A 21,245-nucleotide genomic window follows, 5' to 3' on the forward strand; every position below is an offset into this window, starting at 1 on the left:
TCTCGGATAACCAGTCGCCTATTATCACGTTGACATTGCCGTCGTACGCCATCCGGTGCATGGCTTGGGGGTGGTCCCCCGTTGCGCCGGAGACGTTGCCAAGGCGAATCGGGCGCTTGGCGGGCATTCTTGGTCTTGTGTATAGATTGAAAGAAAGGAGGAAGGGACTGTACAGGCGATTGGGTTGTGTTCGGCATCCCGTGGGAAATTGTCCCTTCACCGTCTCTTCTCCGACGCCGCTATCGGTTGTTATCGCCGATGCACTATACACAAAAATACAATTTAATACATAACTTGTGTATCCCCACCCAACAACCCCAAACAGTGCCAAACTACAACCCATGATCCTGAGAGCAAATAAACCCTACTTCGCCAACTGCTCCCTACTGAGGGCGATTACCCAAGGCTCGAATGCTCGTATATAACAGTATTTGCAGACCTGAAGTGGTGATATCATATGTTTGTCAAGCCCACCGGCCAACATATTTCATCATCGCCTTTCCAAAACCGGCTTCCATGAACGGTCCGAAGCTAATGCTTAGATTTTTAAATATGTGCACGAAGATACTTTGGTCCTCTCTCTGGCCCAGTATAGATAAAGTTCTTGTCACTTCTGCACTCTTCGGTGCTTCCGCTAGCCATGTTCAATCTTGAGCCCTGGACCACCGCGTCCGAACCGATAAGACCGACAAAGTCCCCATTTCCAGTCAGAATCTCCCGGAACCGCCTACAACCGCCAGATATCCCCGGCCATCCAGAAGATTATCTCGTGGATCTTGCCGCCGACGATGATCCTGCAGATGCGAAAACGTGGTCGTTCGGGAGGAAGATGCTTGCGGCTACCATCGTCGGATTTCATACGCTAGTTGCATCGTGGGGTTCGTCAGTATACGCACCGGCGGTTGTGCCAGTATCTATAGAGTTCAATGTGAGCCAAGTGGTTGCGATTCTCGGTCTTACGCTGTATATTTGCGGGTTTGCAACTGGACCAGTGGCGTTTGCGCCATTGTCTGAATTATCTGGGCGGAAATGGCCTCTAACTGTTGCGTCTTTGATTGTAAGTACACCTATGTGCAAGTCTCTGAGATTTTCTGACATTTCCGAGTTCACATGTTTCATGTTCGCCTGTGCCACTGCAAAGGACTTTCAAACGCTCATGATTTGCCGCTTTTTCGCCGGTATATTCGCGTCATGCCCCTTGGCTGTAGTGGGCGGGGCTTTCGCCGACATTTTCGGAAACGAAACGCGAGGTACAGCTATTGCTGCCTTCTCGGCCATGGTTTTCCTGGGGCCTCTTATTAGTCCCATCGTCGGAGGGTTCATTACCCAGAGTTACCTCGGGTGGCGCTGGACCGAATACATCACTGGCATCATGGGCGCACTCGCTACGTTCCTGGACGCCGTCTTCCTTGAAGAGACGTACATGAAGACAATCCTGCGGAAACGTGCTTCGCACATCCGGGCTGAGACGCGCAACTATGCTATCCACCACATCTCGGAGGAGGAGGTCCTTGACCTTGGTAGCTTGATCCATAAGCTATTATTGTTACCCTTGAAGCTCCTATTCCTGGAGCCGATTGTCTTCCTGATCACCGTATACACAGCTTTTATTTACGGAATCCTCTATCTGTTCCTCGAAGCTTATCCTGTGGTGTTCAGTGAGTACCGCGGCATCTCACCGGCTCTTGCGAACCTTCCATACATCGGTCTTATCGTTGGCGTCCTTCTTGGCTGCGGAATCGTCATCGCATTCGAACCACGCTACAACCGGAAATTGAAAAAGAACAATGGCATCCCGGTTCCAGAGGAGAGGCTGATCCCGATGATGATTGGAGCCATACTCTTCCCGATTGGACTGTTCTGGTTCGCCTGGACTGGGAATTATCCTACCGTTCACTGGATAGTTCCCACACTCTCAGGTCTGGCCACCGGTGCAGCGATCCTGACGATCTTTTTGCAAGCTCTGAATTACTTAGTCGATGCGTATCTCGCCGTGGCGGCATCAGCAATTGCAGCGAATACCTTCCTGCGATCTTTCTTTGGTGCTGGATTTCGTGAGTTTACCCACCCATCGACCTTGGCAGATTCAGATTCCGTTCATACTGACAGTCTTCTTTCTCTTAGCCCTCTTCGCGACGGCCATGTTCCACAATCTCGGTGTGGAGTGGGCTGGATCCCTCCTCGGCTTTTTAGCTGTGGCATTCATGCCAATCCCTTTCTTGTTCTATATCTTCGGCGAAAGGTTGAGAAAACTTTCAAGATTTGCACCAACGGATAATGATGCTGGAGGGAGGGAAAAAAACGAGCAGAAGGACGATGAAGAGAAAGGCAACCTGGATAACGTATAAACTTAATGTTTGAGCGGCAATAGAAACTCGTGTTAAGCAAGAATAAATCTAACCAACGTAAACAACGGGTCGTCCGCCCATTCTTTAGTGTATGTAGATTATGGTTTTCTAACTCTGAAGATCTTAACAACAATACGTCTTTAGGATAATAATATAAAATACTTGACATGCGCAGAGTGGTTCAGATATCCTAGACTTTAGTCACCCAAAGCAAGGTACGGTACTCGGCCAGCCAACCCATCTTGTGACATCATCCCATGGTCATACCCGCAGAATATGCGTCAGGTAGCTGCATATCTACTCATAAAGGTTACAATTGACATACCACTCACCATGCGACTTATGGACGACAATTCATCAGGGCCTGCCATGGGCGTCTCCGCCCAGCAGCTGGCGGATATGTTACCAACAGGTGTCGCCATGCTCGACCACAACGACAAAGCCGTCTTCACCAACCGCCGCTTTCGCGATCTCATGACCCGCCAGAATCCCCGCTCCTTCGAATGCTGGTCTCGGTCAATACATCCGGACGATTACGACCGACTCGAGAAAGCATACCACGAGGCGTCGCGCACCCGGCAGCCCCTCCGCATCGAGTATCGCACGCGCGAAGAGCACTGTCCATGGAGATTGCTCATGCTGGCTCCCATGAGCGCAGAAGAGAGTACACAATTAGGACTGCATGATGGAGGATCTCTGTGCACGATAGTGGACATCTCACAGGAAAAGACAGCAGAACTCTCGCATAAAAGGATGGCCGATGATGCAAGACAGCGCAAAATACAGCAGGAGCGCTTCATTGACATGATCAGCCATGAGGTCCGAAACCCGCTATCTGCGATTATGCACTGCACGGAGGATATCCTCGAGGCCATCCAAACCGATAGGCGCGGCGACGACGACAGAGAGAGCGAGAGCGACAAACAAAAAGCCAAAACCCGGTCTAGGTCTATTATCGCGCAGGCCACGGAGACCATCAGCCTTTGTATCAGACATCAGAAGAAAATTGTCGACGACGTCCTCTCCTTCTCGAAGCTGGATGCGGGTATGCTCACTCTAACGCCGCGACCTGTTGAACCGCACCGACGCCTAGCCACGTCGTTGATGATGTTCCGACCGGAGCTGCGGCAAGAGAAGATCGAGTTCGAGTACAAGCTCGACCCGTCATACCAGGACTGCGATGTTGGCTGGGTCATGGCAGACATGGACCGCATGAGCCAGGTGCTCATCAACCTTGTGACGAACGCGATCAAATTTACCGCCAACTCCGGCGGAGAGATGAAGATACGTGTGTCGCTAGGGGCGTCAACAGTCCGTCCACCATCATATCCACCGAACGTGGTATTCTTCGACTCGGATGAGGCTGCGCTGCGTCTGGATAGAACGGGTCAGCCAGAATGGGGTGATGGGCCGGCGGCGTTTATAATGGTTGCGGTGCGGGATACAGGAATTGGGATAGATAGTGAGTCACAGAAGAGGCTGTTTGAACGGTTCAACCAGGGCACGCCCCGGACGCAAAGCAACTATGGAGGGTCTGGGTTGGGGTTGAATGTAAGTCGGCGACTGTGCCACCTGCACGGGGGGGAGATCGGAGTCAGCTCCAAGGAAGGAGAGGGCAGCACGTTTGGCTTCTTTTTCACTGCACGGCGGACGGACTCCGACGGGAGAACATCCAAAGGCAAGGCAACAGAAGCGGAAATTGACGAGATATGTCGAGACGTCCAATCCTTGGGCGACGAGGTGACGGGAGGGGAGGCCCGGATGAGTTCGCCTGCGATACCGGAAGAGCCAGAGGTCGCTCGTGTGGAAGAGATGAGTCCACAGGGCAAGGAGAAAAAGACAAGTGAACACTCAGCCAAGCTGGCCGACGAAGCTGGCACCCCTGCCTCAAAGCACTCCCAATCTGAACCTGAACCTGAACCATCCCACGAGCAACCCAAGGATCCCGCCGAGCGCCGGGGCAGTCACATCCTCTTGGTCGAAGACAACATCATCAACCGACGAATTGTCAGTCGGAAACTCCATAAACTCGGCTTCCGCGTCACGGAAGCCAGCGACGGTCGGGAGGCACTGAATGCACTCCATAGAGATAAATTCGACTGCGTACTGATGGACCAGGCCATGCCGGTCATGGACGGGACTTCAGCCACCAAAGCCTTCCGAGACTTGGAGAAGCGCGAGGCATTAGAGCCTATTCCCGTGATAGGGGTGACGGCGAACGTACGGGCTGAGCAGCTGGAAGAAATGCTAGTATCCGGCATGGACGATGTGATACAGAAGCCGTATAAGATGGATGAGTTGACACAGAAGATTCAGCACTTGATGGAGAAGAGGAGAAACCCTAGATAGGACTATACATTGCTGAACGGAATCGGGTGTGGAGAACAGTTTACAAGTATGGGAATGAGTTTTAATCTATCCATACTGCCTACAATCGTTCTCCTTGCCGTCGCAGCCGTGTACCGAAGTCCTATTGCTAATTTCCCGATTACCCCAAAGCATGTAATGACGAGCTTATTGCCATTTGGATCTCAACTGGCATTAGTTCAGTGCAAGAGCTCTACTTTAGCGACCTATTCTCATGCTGGTACAGTACTGAAACAAGTCAACCCACGTATCCTAGCTCATACGAGTTGTCTCATGTCTCAACAGTTGAGATACTTCCCCTGTCTCCTGTCGCGTTCTCAGTACAGTGTCTACCCCCGTAGCGTCAGCGTGGAACTTTTGGAACTACTGGGTAGCCGGCAAGTCTCTTAAGGGCATCTTGGTTGAAGAATCTCGGTCGAGGAATTGACGCTTCATCAATCTAGCTCGGATCATATTGAGGGGTCATTGGGAATCTTTTGGTATAATGATTCTAAGAAGAGCGTATGGAATTAACCTGTATACATGGGACAGGTAAGATCTACCTTGCGTTCGAGCTCGAAAAATCCGGAGAAGGGCCATACATCAACTTCAGCCTGCCTTGTCAGGTACTCCATATCTACCAAGTTTCATCTAATACGTGAGCTGAGGCTAGACATGCCGTATGCAAGAGATTACCATATGGCGGGAGCTTTGCATCAGCAGGTTTTGGCAATCAAACACCATCAACATGTTGGACAGCAGGCTTAGCAGAAGTGTCCTGCTCGTCTTCGTTCGTACCTAACCGCCCACCTAGACCTATCGGTTTCATAACATTCGGGCTAGTGGCAGCGCTGGGTCCGTCGAAAATCTCCGCCACTTCCTCTAATGCCCTGCCCTTGGTCTCAGGGAAGAAGAACCAGATCAAAACAAAGTGCAATCCGATAGCGGCACACCACACGATGTAGTACTTCCAGGATATGGCCTCCATCGCGACCGGATTGACAAACGCATTAAAAGCCATGGCCAAGTTGCCCGTGAGCTGGTATAACATGGATGCCTTTGCACGGAGCGAATAAGGTGCTATTTCCATGATATATGTTGCGCCGATGGGGGAACAGGCATGGTACCATAGGGAAAAGACAAAGATCATAGCGATTACAGCGCCTGCGTAGCCCTGATGTTGGAAGCGAGTCTGTTCGTTGAGTGCGGAGCAAATGGTCCAGATAATGTAGGAGATGCCCATACCCAACATACCGAGGAGGAAAAGTCTGCGGCGGCCGGCTTTATCAACAAGAGTAGCGAACAGACAGGCTGTTAGGAAGCTCCAGATCTGGGTACACCCGTTGATAATAAGCTGGGTTTTGGAATCGGTGATGTTAATCGAGTTTAACACTTTGCTCAGATAATAGGATGTAAGGGCATTTCCGGACCATTGTAGCATGACTGGAATATATAGGGCGATGAAAAGACGGTGTATGTTTCCCTTGCTGGAAATCCACTCCCCCCAACGAGACTTGTTCTGGAGCTTTTCCATCTCAAGTGTAGCTGTGATTTCGTCCATCTCAAAACGAGCCAGCTGCGACTGATTGTCCCCATAGCCGTGCCACTTGACCAAAATATCAAAGGCCTTTTCATAGCGGCCTTTGTAAATGAGCCATCTTGGTGACTCTGGAACGAAGATGCAGAGCACACCCTGGACGATCGAGAAAGTACACTGCAACAGGCTGGGGAGGCGCCAGGCCCAGGAATTCTGCATGCTGAACGTGCCGTATGTGATCCAAGCCGCCATCAATGCGCCAAGAGGCCACGAGACTAGAAAGAAGGAGACAATCTGGCCGCGGTGGGTTGGATATGCGACTTCTGATAAGAGGGGAGGAGCAGCGGTAGATACAATCCCTAGACCAAAGCCGATAACAAACCGCGAGGCGACAAACATTGCATAGTTGGTGGAGGCAGCTTGGATGGCAGAGCCCAAGACAATGAGGATAGATCCGATGAATATTGGCACGCGGCGTCCGAACCAGTCACATAACTGGGCCGAGACGAGGATTGAGATCAGGACGCCGCCATTGGGCCCAAACGTCATTGCGCCGAGCTCCGTGCCCTTTGGATTCCCAAAGAACTTCTGCCACTGCGGCAGAGACTGCATGCCGTTGATCATACTCGCGTCGAGGCCCGTCGCCGTTTGCGTCAGGAGACAGCTGAGAAGGAGCCCATTGAGCTTCCAGAGGGTCCAGTCGCGATACCACGGCTGACGGTCTTGGGGAATGACATCGGCGAGAGCCAGACCCTGGAACTCGGCCCTATAGTGTACAGGCACTGCTCTATCAGTGTGTGACCCAGCCATTCTGGTCTTCTTGTCGAGAAAGGGGACAGGGATATAGTAAGGGTTGTTTATCCTGGGCGTACTATGAGGCCATGCGGACTGGACGGCATGAGCTACATTTTATGCTACCCCGCCCGCACACCAGGGTCTACAGCTGTGACACCTTGCGAGGCAGAGGGTTTGCATGGTACGTGTAACCAAGGTGGTAATGCGCGAGGCTTGATCCCCCACGTCGGCGTCTTTCTGGGGCGCATTACCCCGATGCACGACAGCGGAGACTCCGTCTCGCGGCGGCCAGTACCATTCTGTCTGTGGGGATGCGACCAGAGCTCCGCCACTCATGGCACGAGAAAAGTACGGGGTCCGGGACATGGGGAAGATGGGACGATTGCCGGGCAAACGAGCGCGGGCGTCGGTTAAATTCCACCGGGATATTTAGTCCACGCCATCTCCCCGGCAGTCGCTGAGACTGTGCAGAATGAATCGGCAAGATGGAGCCCGAGCCCTTGACAGACGACCGTCCGGCCTGTGGTGCCTGTCGCAAGCGGAAGCTCCGATGCTCACGAGAGCTGCCGCAGTGCTCCCATTGTCGTCGCATCGGTAGGCAAAGCCGCCCATTTCCAGCGGACTAGGCGCTGAGTGCGGGCCTCATAGGAACGGACTGTCATTATACTGACGACCGCGAAAAGCCCGGTCTTAAGGCCGGCGCAGTGGAGGCCCTGAGGAGACGAGTAGGTAATTGGCCCGACCATGTCCTTCCTTGCGCGCTGGCGGACTGAGATGGTACTATAGACGCGCTTGAGAACGCTGTCTTCCAGCAAGGAAAGACTGATGCCACATGCCCACCGGGCCAAGATCCTAAGGCCCTGGCCTCAGCGTTCTGTGAAGGGTTAGAGCTTCTGCTTGGACAAACGCAGCACAACCAGCGACCAAAACGCCCATTACCAGAGACCTCCCCCATCTTCGAAGCAGCGTCCATACAAGGAACGCACAGGAGTGATACCACGGGATCACCCCGACCTCTCTCGCCGACCAGACACAAACGGAAACGCCGGAATGCCCGAGCGTTAATAGAGCCCGATGATCTTGCGGAGCTAACGTCAACCCTGCCGTCCGCGGAGGTTTTGGAGGCAGTTGTCGATCTGTACTTTGCGCTGGTGCAGCCGTGGGTTCAAGTGCTTCACGAGCGTCGCTTTCACCAACGGCTGAAGGATCCTGATGAGAGAGAGAATCTCGAGGTCGTGCTGCACGCGATGGTTTTCGCATTGCTCAAGCATGTGAACCCGAGTCTGCTAAAAGGTGTGCATGATGTTGAATCCGTCTGTGAGCGGTCGCGCAAGATCGTCCTCTTGACTGCAATGGATGATTTGCACGTGGAGAACTTGCAGGCACTAACTATTCTGTGCTTTGAGGAGGTGAGCCGAATATATAGGATTGAAACTCCGCTTTGTTGACCTGTGTAGATTGGCTCTGGAAGACTCTCTCGCGCCTGGTCGATTGTCGGCTCGCTCACCAGGACGGTGGAATATCTTCAGCTGAGCGTAGAGTCGGACAGTCATGATAACGGACCAGTCTTGCAGCCACGGCCCTGCCTTCCACCTGCTCGAGATTGGGTCGAGGAGGAGGAGCGACGGCGTGTTTTTTGGACCATCTTTATCTTGGACAGGTGAGTCGCCGAACAGCGACTGTGAATGTGATACTAAGACGGTCCTTACTAGGTTTTGCTCTGTGACTACCGGGTACATCAGCCCTCTCTAATTCTCACCGCTGCTTTGTGTTAAATGCTAATGGATTTCAGCTGGAACACCAGCTTAACGTCCAACGACGTCCGCCGCCGACTCCCCGCGGACGGAGGTCTGTGGCACAACGAGGAAAGCGTCATCACACCATTCTTTGGCATCTGGGACAAGTCTGCCGGCAGAATTGGCAATCTGATTGCATTCCGGCCAACCGACTACAATGACACCGAGTCCTCGCCCACTGGTCTGCCCCAGGCCCAGGCAAGCTCGCGCCTACCAGCACCTCCAGATGCGAAGGTCGACATGTCAACCGTCGGAGCCTTCGCCTATCGCATTGAAGCTACCGAGTCACTGAGCCGGGTGACCACCTTCTTCCTACAACAGAGAGTCAACTACCGTGATCGCCAGGAGATGGGAAGCTGGCTCATGCGGTTCAAGGAGCTAGACCTGCGCCTAGTGAGGTATGGCAACCAGACAACCTAGCGAAGACCATAACGCTAAACATAACAGCTGGAAGATGTTTCTCCCTCAGAAGTGGAAAGACTCGAACATATCGCGCCAACCGACGATGGTGAACATGGACCCGAACCTAACCCTAGCCCACGTCACGCATAACACGTCCATGATCCTGCTCCATCAGCGCATTGCATATCCCCCGGCCGAATGGCTGGAAGTCGTCAAACTGCCCAGTCTATCCAGCGCCGAGACGTGCGAAGCCGCGGCCTCTGAGATGGCAAATATCGCCAAGAGATTCCTCGACAACTCCCCGGCGCAATGCCTCATGGATAACCCCTTTGCGTTCTGCGTTTTTGTTAGTGCTCGGGTCTTATTAGGTTCGTTTGTTACCTTCTGCCTCTTGCACTGAACACACTAATCAAAAGATGATATTATGGCAGTGCACTGGCGCTACTACAAAACGGAGCTGCCTCCTGACTTTTGGACCCTGACGGGGTTCCTTGATGCCATGTCGACCCGATGGTCTGGCCATCATCGGCCTACTGGCGTTACCACCGGAAACATGGCTACTAAATACTGTGCCCAGCTCAAACAGACATACATCCAGTGCCAAAATGACACAACGTTCAAACTAGACGTCCTGGGTTACTCCAACGAGATTGAATGGAATGGGAGGAGCGTAACCGGTCAAACACCAGCCCTACCCAGCAATCATCAGGCAATGACAGGCCCTTCTGAAGGCCCGGATATGTCAGCCCAGGGGGAATTCGCTGCATTCAAGCAACCTTATATGGTCAGTACGGCCAACTTGGCCCCTGGTCAGGGTCCGGCACCCATGTTACTGGGCACTGCTTCTGAGGGAATGAGTTACAATACCGGTAGCCCGGATGAATTGACCGCTGTGACGTCCATATTACTTGACCAGCAGTACTCGGAGATGGACCGGATTATTAGTTTGAATAACGCGGACTTTGCGTCTGATATGGCTTATATACATTAGTCCTCTACCGCGTTAGTCTGTCTGTGAAATACCATATTCAAGCCCACTTAACAGGTTAAACAGACTTTTAAATTTGATTTCTTGGGGTCGTACTGCATTCTTAGGCTCAGGACTCTAGAGTTCTGGGGATATGTATTCAGCTCCCGAGGTACCTAAGTAGTATTTCGCTTACGCGCCGAACGACACCTAAGTAAAACCAGTCTTAGTACTCTTAATAAGACTACGTCCCACCGGGACAATACCATGCAGGGCATCGGCGCCCAGCCGACACCTCCCCCGACACCCCGACGTCTGCTTCTACTAAGTTTAAAGCTCCCCTCCCCCTCCTGTGCCCAGAGAGTGACAACCCAACACAACCAGAAACGAGCGCGCAGAAACAACCTAGGTGTACTCAACATGCCACCCCTCACAGGATTCACAGACAACCCTCTGATCGACCGGGCCGATGTGATGCGCGCAGCCATCGCGTTGATTGAGCCTCTCCACGCACACTTCTCGCCCGCCCGCGCGTTCATCCGCCTTCCCAGCTCAACCGGCGCACACTTTGACGAGTGCGCAGCGCAGCTAGAGGGATTTGCACGTCCGCTATGGGCGATCGCATCCCTGCTACATACAGCACGATCAGATCCCGAAAACGCGAGTTTGCTACGCTCCCTCGCAAGGCCTTGGGTTGAGGGCATCGCGGCGGGGACGGACCCGACTCACCCCGAGTACTGGGGCACAATCGCGAATGGCGACCAGCGCATGGTGGAAGCGGAGGTTATCGCGGTTGCTTTACTGCTTGCGCCGGATGAGTTCTTTCACTCGCACTGTCCTGGTGTTCGCGAGAATATACTTACCTGGCTCGGCGGGATGAACGGGCTGGATATGCCTGTGAATAACTGGCGCTGGTTCCGGATATTCTCGAATCTGGCTTTAGTTGTCGTGGGAGGGAGACCGTATGCTAAGTTAAAGAGTGAAATGGACAGTGACTTTGTAGTCCTGGATTCATTCTATCTAGGGCATGGCTGGTCTGGAGACGGGCCGTGGCTGACAGCTGAACAAGAGGCTGCAGAAGAAGAGGAATGTATCCGAACTAGACGACGAGATAAAGTCGGGTGCGGGCGTCAGGTGGACTATTACTCTGGCAGTTTTGCAATCCAGTTCAGCCAACTTCTATATGCCAAGTATGCGGGAAACCTGGACCCAGACCGCGTGGCAAGGTACCAGCAGCAAGCACGGGAGTTCGGTAGTGATTTCTGGAGGTACTTTGACAAGAACGGTGGGTTAGACGTCCGTTTTGTCCTGAATGTGAATAGCAATTGACAGTGATAATAGGTGCCGCAATTCCCTTTGGCCGATCACTTACATACCGCTTCGCCTGCGCGGGCTATTTTGCTGCGCTGGCAGTTGCTGAAGTGTCCGACATGCCTGCGCCGCTGGACTCGCCAGGAGCAACCAAAGGCTTTTTGCTCCGGCATCTGCGGTGGTGGGCGGCTCATTCTAAGGATATATTCAACCCGGATGGGACAATGAATATCGGCTATACCTATCCGTACGTCTGCCTACCAATACATATATATCGATGAACTGCGTGCAGCTAACAAACCCAGAAACATGTACATGGCTGAAGACTACAACTCGCCACAATCAGTTTACTGGGCACTAAAGTCCCTGATCCCGCTTGCTTTACCAAGCACGCATGCATTCTGGACCTCGCCCGAGTCACCGTACCCTTCCGGGACAATGAACAGCTCAGTCAATCTCGTTCTCCAACCAGCCCAAATCCTCTGCAACCACCCATCCGCGAGGCACCATTTCATGCTCTCACCGGGCCAGTTCGTTGCCTGGCCTATGAAAGCCAGCCAGGCGAAGTACTGCAAATTCGCGTACTCCTCTGCCTTTAGCTTTAACGTTCCAACGGGCTCGTTGGTCCAACAGATCGCGCCAGATAACATGCTATTACTTAGTCGAGATGGCGGGGCAACATGGGGTATGAAGTGGAAGTGTGCACCTGTGCGGTATCTGACAGCAAGTGTGAAGGGGGAGACAGTGCCTGCTGCGAGTGTTGTGTGGCGGCCTTGGGTTGATGGGAGCGTGGCTGTTGAGACGACGCTGGTTCCGCCAACAAGCAGATGGCCGGACTGGCATACACGGGTGCATCGGATCAGGCTTAATAGGTCATCATCGTCATCAAATCCTGGACTGCAGAGTCTGCATCTTGTTGAGGGCGGCTTTGCGATTTCGCGCGTCCCGTGCCGTGACCAGGATCGAGTTCTACCGCTGCTGCCGGATGATAAGAATAGTTTATCTGCAATGGGGCCGGAGACAGGCGAAGGAATCTATACAACCGCGACCAAGGCTTTTGCCCTTTCGTCAGCCGGAGCAAGCGGTATTGTTGGAACGGCGAAGCGCTCTGGCTTTGGACCACTCGCATCCGTCGAGCACGAGGCGATGAAGCCCGACTCAAACACGAATATCCAAGCGCAGCGGTCGCTGATTCCTGCTGTAAGATGCGAGGTGTTTGATGTTGAGGTGGAGGAGGAAATTGTGTTGGTCACCAGTGTATTTGCTGTTGCTGGCCCAGGGGTTACGGATCTGCGCGAGAGGTGGCTGGATGCACCCAGAGTACATTTGGGTGGACTGGACGCAGCCAGAGTTGAGGATGCTATTGTTCTGGTTGCTTAGTGTGTACGGAAATGGCCATACTTGCATACACATGTTGAGTGATATTGATTTGAACAAGATATACCTGGACTATGGATCTAAGGGCAGCTAAAACAAGCCCATCCTCAGCAGCTGATTACCGAACTCCAGCAGATAGTAATCCCCATACACCAACCCGTGGTCACTATACTGGTCATAGTCCTGAGCATTATGGTTCGCCGTCGCATTCTTCAGGATGGCATCAAACCGCTGGCCGGGCATCACGTCTTCAACTCTGATACACCCATCCTTCCCCCCAGCCCCCAACCTAGCCTTCTCCTGCGCTAAGGAATACTCAATCGTATCACTGACAATTCGTATTGCGGCGCTGCGGTATCGCTCGGCCAATTCCACATCCCCCAACGCAGCCAGCGACTGCGAGAGAAGCAGCATCCCATTTGCAGCAATTGCGCCCGCCGAAGAATCGCGTAACGGGCTTGTTTCGTCCTCTATCGGTGCATCAAAGTCCCATAAGGGGACGTAGCGCCCGATAGTTGTTGTCGTCTTTTTTGCCCGCCCATTTGATCCTCCATTGGGAAGTGCGACCGCACGCTTCTCCACACAGGCTGGAGATGTTTCGAGCCGTTGCAAGAAGTATTCGGCCAGTCCGCAGGCAGTGTCCAAAAAGTCCTTCTCTTTTGTCCACTTGTATGTCTGCGCAAACCCTGTAATTGCCCATGCCTGGCCGCGCGCCCAGGTCGAATCGGTGCGATATCCCTGCGCGGTGCGGTGCTGTTTTACAGCTCCGGTATGGCAATCAAAGTTCACGACGTGGTAGGTAGAGTAGAGCTCTGGGTATTTAGGGCTCTCGCCATTGCTGGTCGCTGGGGCCGTCTCCGGACGGAGTAGAGACCGCATAACAGTTCGCGCGTGTGTCGTAGCTATGTCAGCTAAACTGGGGTCCGGAATATGCTTGGATGCGTAGTAGAGAAGATCCAGATTCATCATGCTGTCGATTATTACGAGGCAGTCGTCTGTTAGACTTGTTATCGCGATGTCTGCCTGGCGGAGAGCGTCCCAGCTCCGGATTGCGCGCGCGGAAGGGACATAGCGACTAGCAAGGCTCCGGGCACCGGTTAATACTGCTTGCAGGCTATCTGGGTTGCTTGTTAATTCCCAGTCCTTTTGGAGCGACGGTTGCAGGATAAAGCCAATATCGTGGGTATCGGTGCGAGTCATCATAGCTTGGATGGGGCCCGTCCAGGTGTTGCAAAGAGACACGAGTTGCTCCCGTAGAGATTCACTCGAGTCAGGTGTATTTCCCATCTCATGCTCAAGATAGGGAAAGACCTGTGGATATCGGACTGCGCGTTCCCGAAGAGAATACAGGATACCCGGGAAAAAGCCGCAGGTCCAGAAGTCCGCGTCACGGAGAAAGTAGCGCCCTGTGCCTGTGCCGTGCTGGGGAACAAACTCTGGGTATACCGTCGGTGGTATCTGGAGTAATTAGGCAATGTAGAAGGACAAAGCTGAATGGATGTTACATTATTCTCGAGTGCTTCTATGGCGACTCGGAGGACTTTGGCCAGCACATTCTCAGAGAATAGCTCCAGCAGTGCTTGCGCATTCGACGATTCATACTGCGCGCGGCGTGTCATGGTCTGTAGTTCGTGATTCTGTGCCTTCGCGTTGCCTCTACTAGCTCAAAGATGAATAGCTTCCGAAGGAAGTCGTCAAGCGCGCTGCTACGCACGTTCTATAGGGCAACCCCGCCGGGCGAATTGCCCCGGTCGATTTCGCCCGCTGGTCGAGAAGGACGCGCCTGGCCAAATGGATCGGTGGAATTCGCGGTTGTACGATAGTCCGCCGGTAAGTGGAACAAAGTGGAACAAGCACCTAGACATGCACAACCGATCCAGCCTGAGCCCGTGTTGGGTCAGGTCCAGGCTGACTATTAAAATCTATCAAGTTAATTAACTCCCAGGTCCACCGTAGTTCCGGCATCCGCCATAGAACCACAAGCCAAATGTAGCACAGCTTCAAAACGCTGCGGGAAACCCTTTTGCTGATTTACAACGTCCAGAGTGCACTAATCGATCCATCTCAGCAATGTAAACAATTTGGCGCAGAGCCAACGAGCACTTCTCAATTGTTGACAGATAATGATAGCATCATCATGAGAATGTAGACGCAACTGTTAGCCATTGCAGGCATCGAACATCCAAGTCAAGAGGCAGTTAACCTACTATATGCCCTTCTTTGTATTGCACATCATTCTCTCAATTTCTAATTCCGGTATATACAACCACAGGGTGTGGAAAACAGGGCTTCCCGTCTGCTCAGCCGTACTTAAAGCTATAATTATCAACACGGTTAGGAGTGTAACAAGCCCCGGGTACATTACTAACTTTTAGGGGTGATCGATACTAAGTTTTAAGTAATACAGTTAAGATAGATAATAATATAATAAGAATACTACTTACTTGAGTAAGTAGAGGTGAGAAAGGGTGAGAGATATAAGTCTATAAAATTTAGAGGACTGCTATAATTCTCTTCGGCCTTGACTAACAAACCGAATAACTAATGATGCTTGGGGCCATGGACAGAGTTCAGGCTTGGCCTTATAAGACGTGAAGACTTCTTTAGAAGACGTCTAATAATGTCTGCAGCGGACGGACAGCAATTCGATTCTACTCCCAAGAACTACGACCCAGAAGGAGGAATGAAAGACCGGCAATTTTCCTGTATGGTATCTCGGGGTTAAAAGGAGCTTTATATTCAACGAAGAGTATCAGGTATTGTTGGTACCGGATAGCGAACGCGATGAAATGTTAGTATTAGTGGGCAGCAAGAGTTCTGGGACTGAAACCTGCTGTGTTATACATCGGCTACCTATACCCAGGTTGCGTACTTCATGGTCCTTTGTCCTCCGGAGGTCTATTGCTTAGCTTCCCAGTCATCAAGGAGGCGTGCCACATCTTGAAAAGAGGCAGGTTTTGGGAGAAACATATCAACCCCTGCTGCCTTTGCTTTAGCCTCGTCAGCAAATCTGCTAAGCCCTGTCAAGGCGATAATAAAGGCTGGTTCAGACACCTCGTTCGCTCTTTCGACAGCGCGAATCGCGCGTGAAGCTTCAAATCCGTCCATAACTGGCATTGACATGTCCATGAATATAATATCGTAACCATGGCTTCTTTGCTCTACGTAATCCACAGCAATACTCCCATTCGTGGCCGCATCCAGCACTTGTAAGTTCCTTTTTCTCAAAAACGTGAGCATCAGCTTGAGATTGATCTCGTTGTCCTCAACAACCAAGACCCGCGGTTTCCGAGGACCTGCAAAGGAGCCTTCCATTTTGCGAACAGCGGCTGCATGAACCGGCAGTTTTGCACGTGCGGGGGCCTTGTCTTCGGAAACGATGGAGGAACCTAACGGGTTTTCTCTCTGCCAATCCAAATCCACAACTTCGCCCTCATCACACGAGTTCCCTGAGCCGACAGAGGTTGAAGCTCGTGGGATCGTGCGCTCAGCGGTAGTTGATGTTGCGTGAAGATGCGCGGCTGAGTGCGGACCCTGATCGACGGACCGAGTTTTGGATGCCAATATGTCAATAATTGACCTAGCGAGCTTCCGTGGTCCACATGGAAGCCACACAGAAACTACTTTATTGGCCAAGGCAGACCATGTCACTTGGCTCTTCTGATAGTCAGCGAGATCATCGCAAAAGATCAACAGAGAATCTAATCCGGCAGGTAGTTGCTCGCGTTCCGCGACCGCAAGGTCTTTCTCGTAGCCGAGAACGATGTCAGCTGGCCGGTTCGGACTGAAGGGAACAAGCTCCATGCAAAACCAGTCTTTAATGTAGCGACGGATCGCACTCCAAAACAGGCGATCATAACTGTTCCCTTGACACCAAATCGAGATACGCGTATTTCGATATACCTGACGGATCGTTTGCAGGTCGCGCCAAACTGTGTCCGGCGACCATATCGTTGAGGTCCGGGAAGACGTAGATTCCTCTTCTCCCACAGAACGCGCAAGGGGAAGAGAAACAGTGATAGTGGTGCCCTCTCCAGTGTTACTCTTGACACCGATTTTCCCGTTCATGTTTTTCACTAGACTACGAACAATCGACAATCCGAGACCCGTACCAACAGCCAGCGGGTTCTCCTGTGCGAATGGTTTGAATAGTTTTTCACGTAGAAATGCATTCGAAATTCCCTTTCCAGTGTCTGATATGGACAGCGTGACCTGGTCTTGGTGGCCTTGATGGTGTGCAATGTCCTGAGACCGTTCTTCAACCTCAATTCGGACAGATATATGGCCATGGGCGGTGTATTTAAGCGCATTCCCGACTATGTTCATGATAATCCGGCGGAGAGGTCCTGGCTGAGTTTTGTAGAGCCAGTTATTATCATCAATGTCAATGATGACTTCAACGTCATTCTGCCGATCGACCAGGGTCTCGTCGACTTCACCAAATGACGAAGAATCTTTGGAAATGGACATCGTCTGATCAATAACCGCAGTAGACCTTTTCCCAAAAGAATGTCCTCGACATATGCTCTCAACAGCCTCCTCTAACAACTTAGACACATCGGTGGCAACGAGAGAGTCCAAGTGCGGAAGGTTTTCTGAGTCTTCGGCGTCGCGTTTGAGTCGCCTTCGCTTTCTATCAGACGACATGATCTTGCTGAAATCGAGCACTTGGTTCATCGTGTCCAAAAGAGTCCGCCCACACGAGTTGATGGTCTCAATGAGAGAGCTCTGAAAAGAATTAGGATCAGTAGCTCCCAAGAACTCCGCAGCAGCAAGAATACCGTGCAATGGGCTACGAAGCTCATGGGAAACATTGCCAATAAAATCTCCTTTTCGACGATCGGCATTGGCTGAATCAATGCGATTGCACTCAACCATAATGGACGAGGCAAACCCCAGCACGGCACTCAGATCAACAGCAGAGCTGAAGACGTTGGTCTTCTCAGTATTCCAAACAAAACAACCTGAATGCCACTGGGATGCAACTGCATCCCAAAGTGGAACAAATATAACCTGGCTTGCATTAGGGAAGAAAGCATTCAGCATGCTTGTTTCCCCAGCTCTCATCGTTGCCCTGCGGCTTTTACGTCCGCCGTCAGAATTTTCGCTTGCGGACTGACTGGATTTCTGCTCTTCGTCAGACGTCGTCAGAGTTCCGTCCCCATGGAAAGACCAAAGTCTTCCCTTCGGGTAACGATGAAATAACCTCTGCAGAAAGACGCTATCAACGTCAGACGCGGGATCGGATATTTTGGAACCTTCGCGGAATGCAAATGGATTGTCGTGCGTTGAAAGAGCAAGGAGGGGCGCGGGCTTGTTGTTCTCCGCAGAATAGAAAACTTCGGCCTTCTCTTCGATCAATGGGCTACCACCAAGCCCAAGAAAGACAACGCCACCGTCCCCGCTCAACTCTAGACTCTCCCGAAGCAGGTTGGCGGCACGCTGGAATGTCCACTGTTTATCTTGATACTGACCAGAGACCATGTCATGGCTGCGGTGAGGTAAGGGAGCAGAGGGATGGTCGGAAGAATTGACAGAGATACTTTCGCTAGGAATAATGCGAGATGATAGCGCATCGCCGCTGCTTGAGCGGTCAGAGACGTTTACGATACTGCTCTTCTTTGATCGACCAGATCTTGACCTAGTACGAGAGTTGTAGGAGGAGGAGGAGTAGCTGCGCAGGTTCGTCTCGCTCGAGGGCGGGAAATTCCGGATGAAACTTGAGCTCCCGTTGACAAAGTATGTTAAACCCCGTGCAAGACGCGAGGTACGCCGTCCTTCCGAAGCCTGTCGACTTACTCGCAGAAAGTCCATCACAAGCGAAGCAGTAGTTCCTAGGGATTTGCTTTCGACATCCGAGAGCCCGTCACGGGGGGTTGGGTCCAGAACGAACAAACAGCCTATGTCCACGCCGTTTTCAGTCGTAAGAGGAGTCCCAGCATAGAATCGAAAATGCGGTGCTCCTTGCACAAAGGGTAAAAGCTTGAACCGTTCATCCTGCTCGAGGTTGTTGACAACGAAGGAGCGAGATTGGCCGGGCTGCTTTTTTGATTCGAGAGCAATGGTCTCCTGTAGCACCAGTTCATGAGTCAAATGACTATCCTCGCAAGGTAGCTGACATGCATACCAGGCAGACATTCCAGGGTTTTTCAACTAACGAAGTACCAAACCAGAGTCCATCTTGCACACTACTGAAAGCGCCGTTGTCGCTGATATCTATCGTTCGCGTACCTTCCGCTAGGATGTATTGTGATTCCCGATCGATAATACTGATCGATTAGCCATAGAAGTAGATAAAGAAAAGGAAGGGAGGCTGGTACGATATCAAAGCCCGCTCTGTTTTCAAATTCAGTGCTGCAAGTTGAGCGAATGACGTCAAGGTTGTATTTGGGCTGCTGAGGGTATTAGGTTGGCTGGTATAATTGACGGACGTTGATGCCTCAGCTGTCGCAGCATTCGTCGCGGATGCCAAGTTTGCGGCCGAAGTCGAGTCATCCCCAAAAGGAAGCCATGTTGTATTCAACGCGGCTGGATTACCAGGCTGGAAGTAACGGTAGACTTCTCGCGACCGACGGTCGGCTTTGTGGCCTCGCTTCGTGGAGTGTCCCATGGCTGAAATCGGACAACTAAATGAAGTCCAGTTAGATTCGTCCAGCCACAGATCCTAAATACTTTAAATTGTAGTTGCGGAAGTGGATTTTGCCACGGCATCACCAAAACAGGTTCTTGGAATCGACTGTTCTGCTCAAATGTCGTTTTATTGGTCAATGTTGACTGGAGCCGTATCTAATTGGCTCATTGGTAAGGTTTGTGACTTGATGGAATCTTATTCCGAGTGGTGGACAGAAGGAGGGTTATCCAGAGTCAGGGCTCTGACGGGTGGGCCGGATAGCTCGCGCCGTGGCCGGACTGGCCTGGACTTAGTTACGGTAAGTTACGTACGTAATTTATTAACTTTAACCTAACTTTACTATGTCGTGCGACCAAAGCGTTCTCCAACTGACTCCATGATATACACTAGTACTGAAATAGACAACCGCTTTCCTAATTAGACTAGTTCGAAGCTACTAAAACATTGATAATTTGTTATACCAGCCATCCGCTTGGAGCATTGCCTTGCTCAGACGAAAGCCAGTCCGTCAGCGCAGCAGACCCGAATGTCGCCGCCCAGGACCGCGCGAAGTTCAAATCTGTCGCCATCACTGCCTCCAGGGATTCAGGTTCACTTTCACGTTCCACTGGGTCAGGAAGAAGTGCTGGCGTGTCTACCCCATTACCGTCGCTGCCAAGGGCCTGCCCTGAAATTCCCAGTATCAATTCAACGTCATGAGCTATCTCCCTCTTCGAATTATTATTGCTGGCGGTGCCACGGTCATAGGAGCAGCGACAGCGAAACTTCTTGAAAGCCAAGAAGATGCGAGAGTCGTTATTGGTGACATCAATTACGCTGGAGCCTCCGCAGTCGCAGAAGGGATTCGATCCTCCGGCAACGCAGCTTGGGCTGTTCACTTCGATCTTGCGGACGAGGCTAGCATTCACCACCTTATCGCCGCTGGCTTCGAATACATGGAGGTCCCGACGGGCTTGTGAATATGGCCGCTGATGCTGATGTCCACCCACACTTGCTTAGTCGAAACACTGCGGTGGGTGACATGGATGCTGCGGTTTGGGGCCGGACACTACAAGTGAATCTGATAGGTTTCTGGCCTGGCCACGAAATATGCCATACCGCATCTTCGACATAACGCCGGCAGTATTGTTAGCATATTGCCGATGTACTAATTTCCGAGCTACTTGGCAGTGGCGGCTAAACCTGGTATCTTGCGGAGAAGGGGGCAGCGCTCCTCTCTTTTTGTCTAATCAGAATGAGCCCGGTTGTGCCAGCTATAATCATTCTCTATGCATGCGTAAAGCCGATTATTTATGCAGAACGACGTAACCGACGATCATGTCATTCAGAAGCCAGGGAACGCCTGTTCCTGGTTCCTGGTTCCTGGTTCCTGGCACAATATTGCTACCTCATCAATCGTTGTGTTGCCACTAATAAACATCCCACAGTATACACCGACCCCTAGAGAGTTTGGTTATACACCCTCCTTACTATTGAATTACAGTTTTATTAGTTCTAATCCTATAACTTCTGTTAAATTCCATCCTCCCCAAACAAATCTCTCGCGAACGGATAAACTTCCGTTACTGGAATATAGAGACCGGCCTTAGTATATTAAGAGTATAATTCAAAATTTTAAATAAGAAAGTAGACTAAGGAGAAAAGGCTATTATTAATAATCTAGATTTTAGATATGCTATATAACACTATAATATATATATTTACTTATCTTTCAATATAACTGACTAGGCCTTTC

General features: G+C 51.6%; 8 protein-coding genes across 8 annotated transcripts; 5 read left to right on the forward strand and 3 right to left on the reverse strand.

The window, feature by feature from the left end:
* Positions 1-351: 351 nt before the first annotated feature.
* ASPSYDRAFT_186862 (MFS transporter) lies at positions 352-2,396 on the forward strand. The gene is made up of 3 exons (XM_040843585.1): positions 352-1,057; positions 1,106-2,054; positions 2,125-2,396. The coding sequence occupies exons 1-3, from the start codon at positions 641-643 to the stop codon at positions 2,346-2,348; spliced, it is 1,590 nt and encodes a 529-aa protein (XP_040697589.1). The 5' UTR covers positions 352-640; the 3' UTR covers positions 2,349-2,396.
* A 321-nt stretch (positions 2,397-2,717) lies between these two features.
* On the forward strand, positions 2,718-4,697 carry ASPSYDRAFT_61764 (uncharacterized protein; the record flags this gene model as incomplete). The annotated part of the gene is made up of 1 exon (XM_040850030.1): positions 2,718-4,697. The coding sequence occupies one exon, from the start codon at positions 2,718-2,720 to the stop codon at positions 4,695-4,697; it is 1,980 nt and encodes a 659-aa protein (XP_040697590.1).
* A 365-nt stretch (positions 4,698-5,062) lies between these two features.
* On the reverse strand, positions 5,063-7,310 carry ASPSYDRAFT_502611 (uncharacterized protein). The gene has a single exon (XM_040848027.1). It carries the CDS (start codon positions 7,039-7,041, stop codon positions 5,428-5,430), a length of 1,614 nt encoding a protein of 537 aa, XP_040697591.1. The 5' UTR covers positions 7,042-7,310; the 3' UTR covers positions 5,063-5,427.
* Positions 7,311-7,500: 190 nt separating this feature from the next.
* ASPSYDRAFT_50539 (Zn(II)2Cys6 transcription factor) lies at positions 7,501-10,305 on the forward strand. The gene is made up of 8 exons (XM_040848102.1): positions 7,501-7,620; positions 7,675-7,755; positions 7,813-8,435; positions 8,484-8,686; positions 8,739-8,759; positions 8,819-9,220; positions 9,270-9,592; positions 9,656-10,305. The coding sequence occupies exons 1-8, from the start codon at positions 7,512-7,514 to the stop codon at positions 10,213-10,215; spliced, it is 2,322 nt and encodes a 773-aa protein (XP_040697592.1). The 5' UTR covers positions 7,501-7,511; the 3' UTR covers positions 10,216-10,305.
* Positions 10,306-10,611: 306 nt separating this feature from the next.
* Positions 10,612-12,882, forward strand: ASPSYDRAFT_161505 (DUF2264 domain-containing protein; the record flags this gene model as incomplete). Its single annotated transcript, XM_040842996.1, has 3 exons — positions 10,612-11,476; positions 11,533-11,749; positions 11,808-12,882. The coding sequence occupies 3 exons, from the start codon at positions 10,612-10,614 to the stop codon at positions 12,880-12,882; spliced, it is 2,157 nt and encodes a 718-aa protein (XP_040697593.1).
* An 87-nt stretch (positions 12,883-12,969) lies between these two features.
* Positions 12,970-14,498, reverse strand: ASPSYDRAFT_161441 (uncharacterized protein; the record flags this gene model as incomplete). The annotated part of the gene is made up of 2 exons (XM_040842991.1): positions 12,970-14,337; positions 14,421-14,498. 2 exons carry the CDS (start codon positions 14,496-14,498, stop codon positions 12,970-12,972), a joined length of 1,446 nt encoding a protein of 481 aa, XP_040697594.1.
* Positions 14,499-15,435: 937 nt separating this feature from the next.
* Positions 15,436-19,494, reverse strand: ASPSYDRAFT_50541 (hybrid sensor histidine kinase/response regulator). The gene is made up of 3 exons (XM_040848103.1): positions 19,200-19,494; positions 19,007-19,148; positions 15,436-18,948 (listed from the first exon to the last, which is right to left on the reverse strand). The coding sequence occupies exons 1-3, from the start codon at positions 19,487-19,489 to the stop codon at positions 15,778-15,780; spliced, it is 3,603 nt and encodes a 1,200-aa protein (XP_040697595.1). The 5' UTR covers positions 19,490-19,494; the 3' UTR covers positions 15,436-15,777.
* Positions 19,495-19,628: 134 nt separating this feature from the next.
* On the forward strand, positions 19,629-20,469 carry ASPSYDRAFT_36027 (uncharacterized protein; the record flags this gene model as incomplete). The annotated part of the gene is made up of 2 exons (XM_040845386.1): positions 19,629-19,808; positions 20,191-20,469. The coding sequence occupies 2 exons, from the start codon at positions 19,629-19,631 to the stop codon at positions 20,467-20,469; spliced, it is 459 nt and encodes a 152-aa protein (XP_040697596.1).
* Positions 20,470-21,245: the final 776 nt, after the last annotated feature.

This window comes from Aspergillus sydowii (genome assembly GCF_001890705.1).
Source record: "Aspergillus sydowii CBS 593.65 unplaced genomic scaffold ASPSYscaffold_15, whole genome shotgun sequence".
NCBI lineage: Eukaryota > Fungi > Ascomycota > Eurotiomycetes > Eurotiales > Aspergillaceae > Aspergillus > Aspergillus sydowii.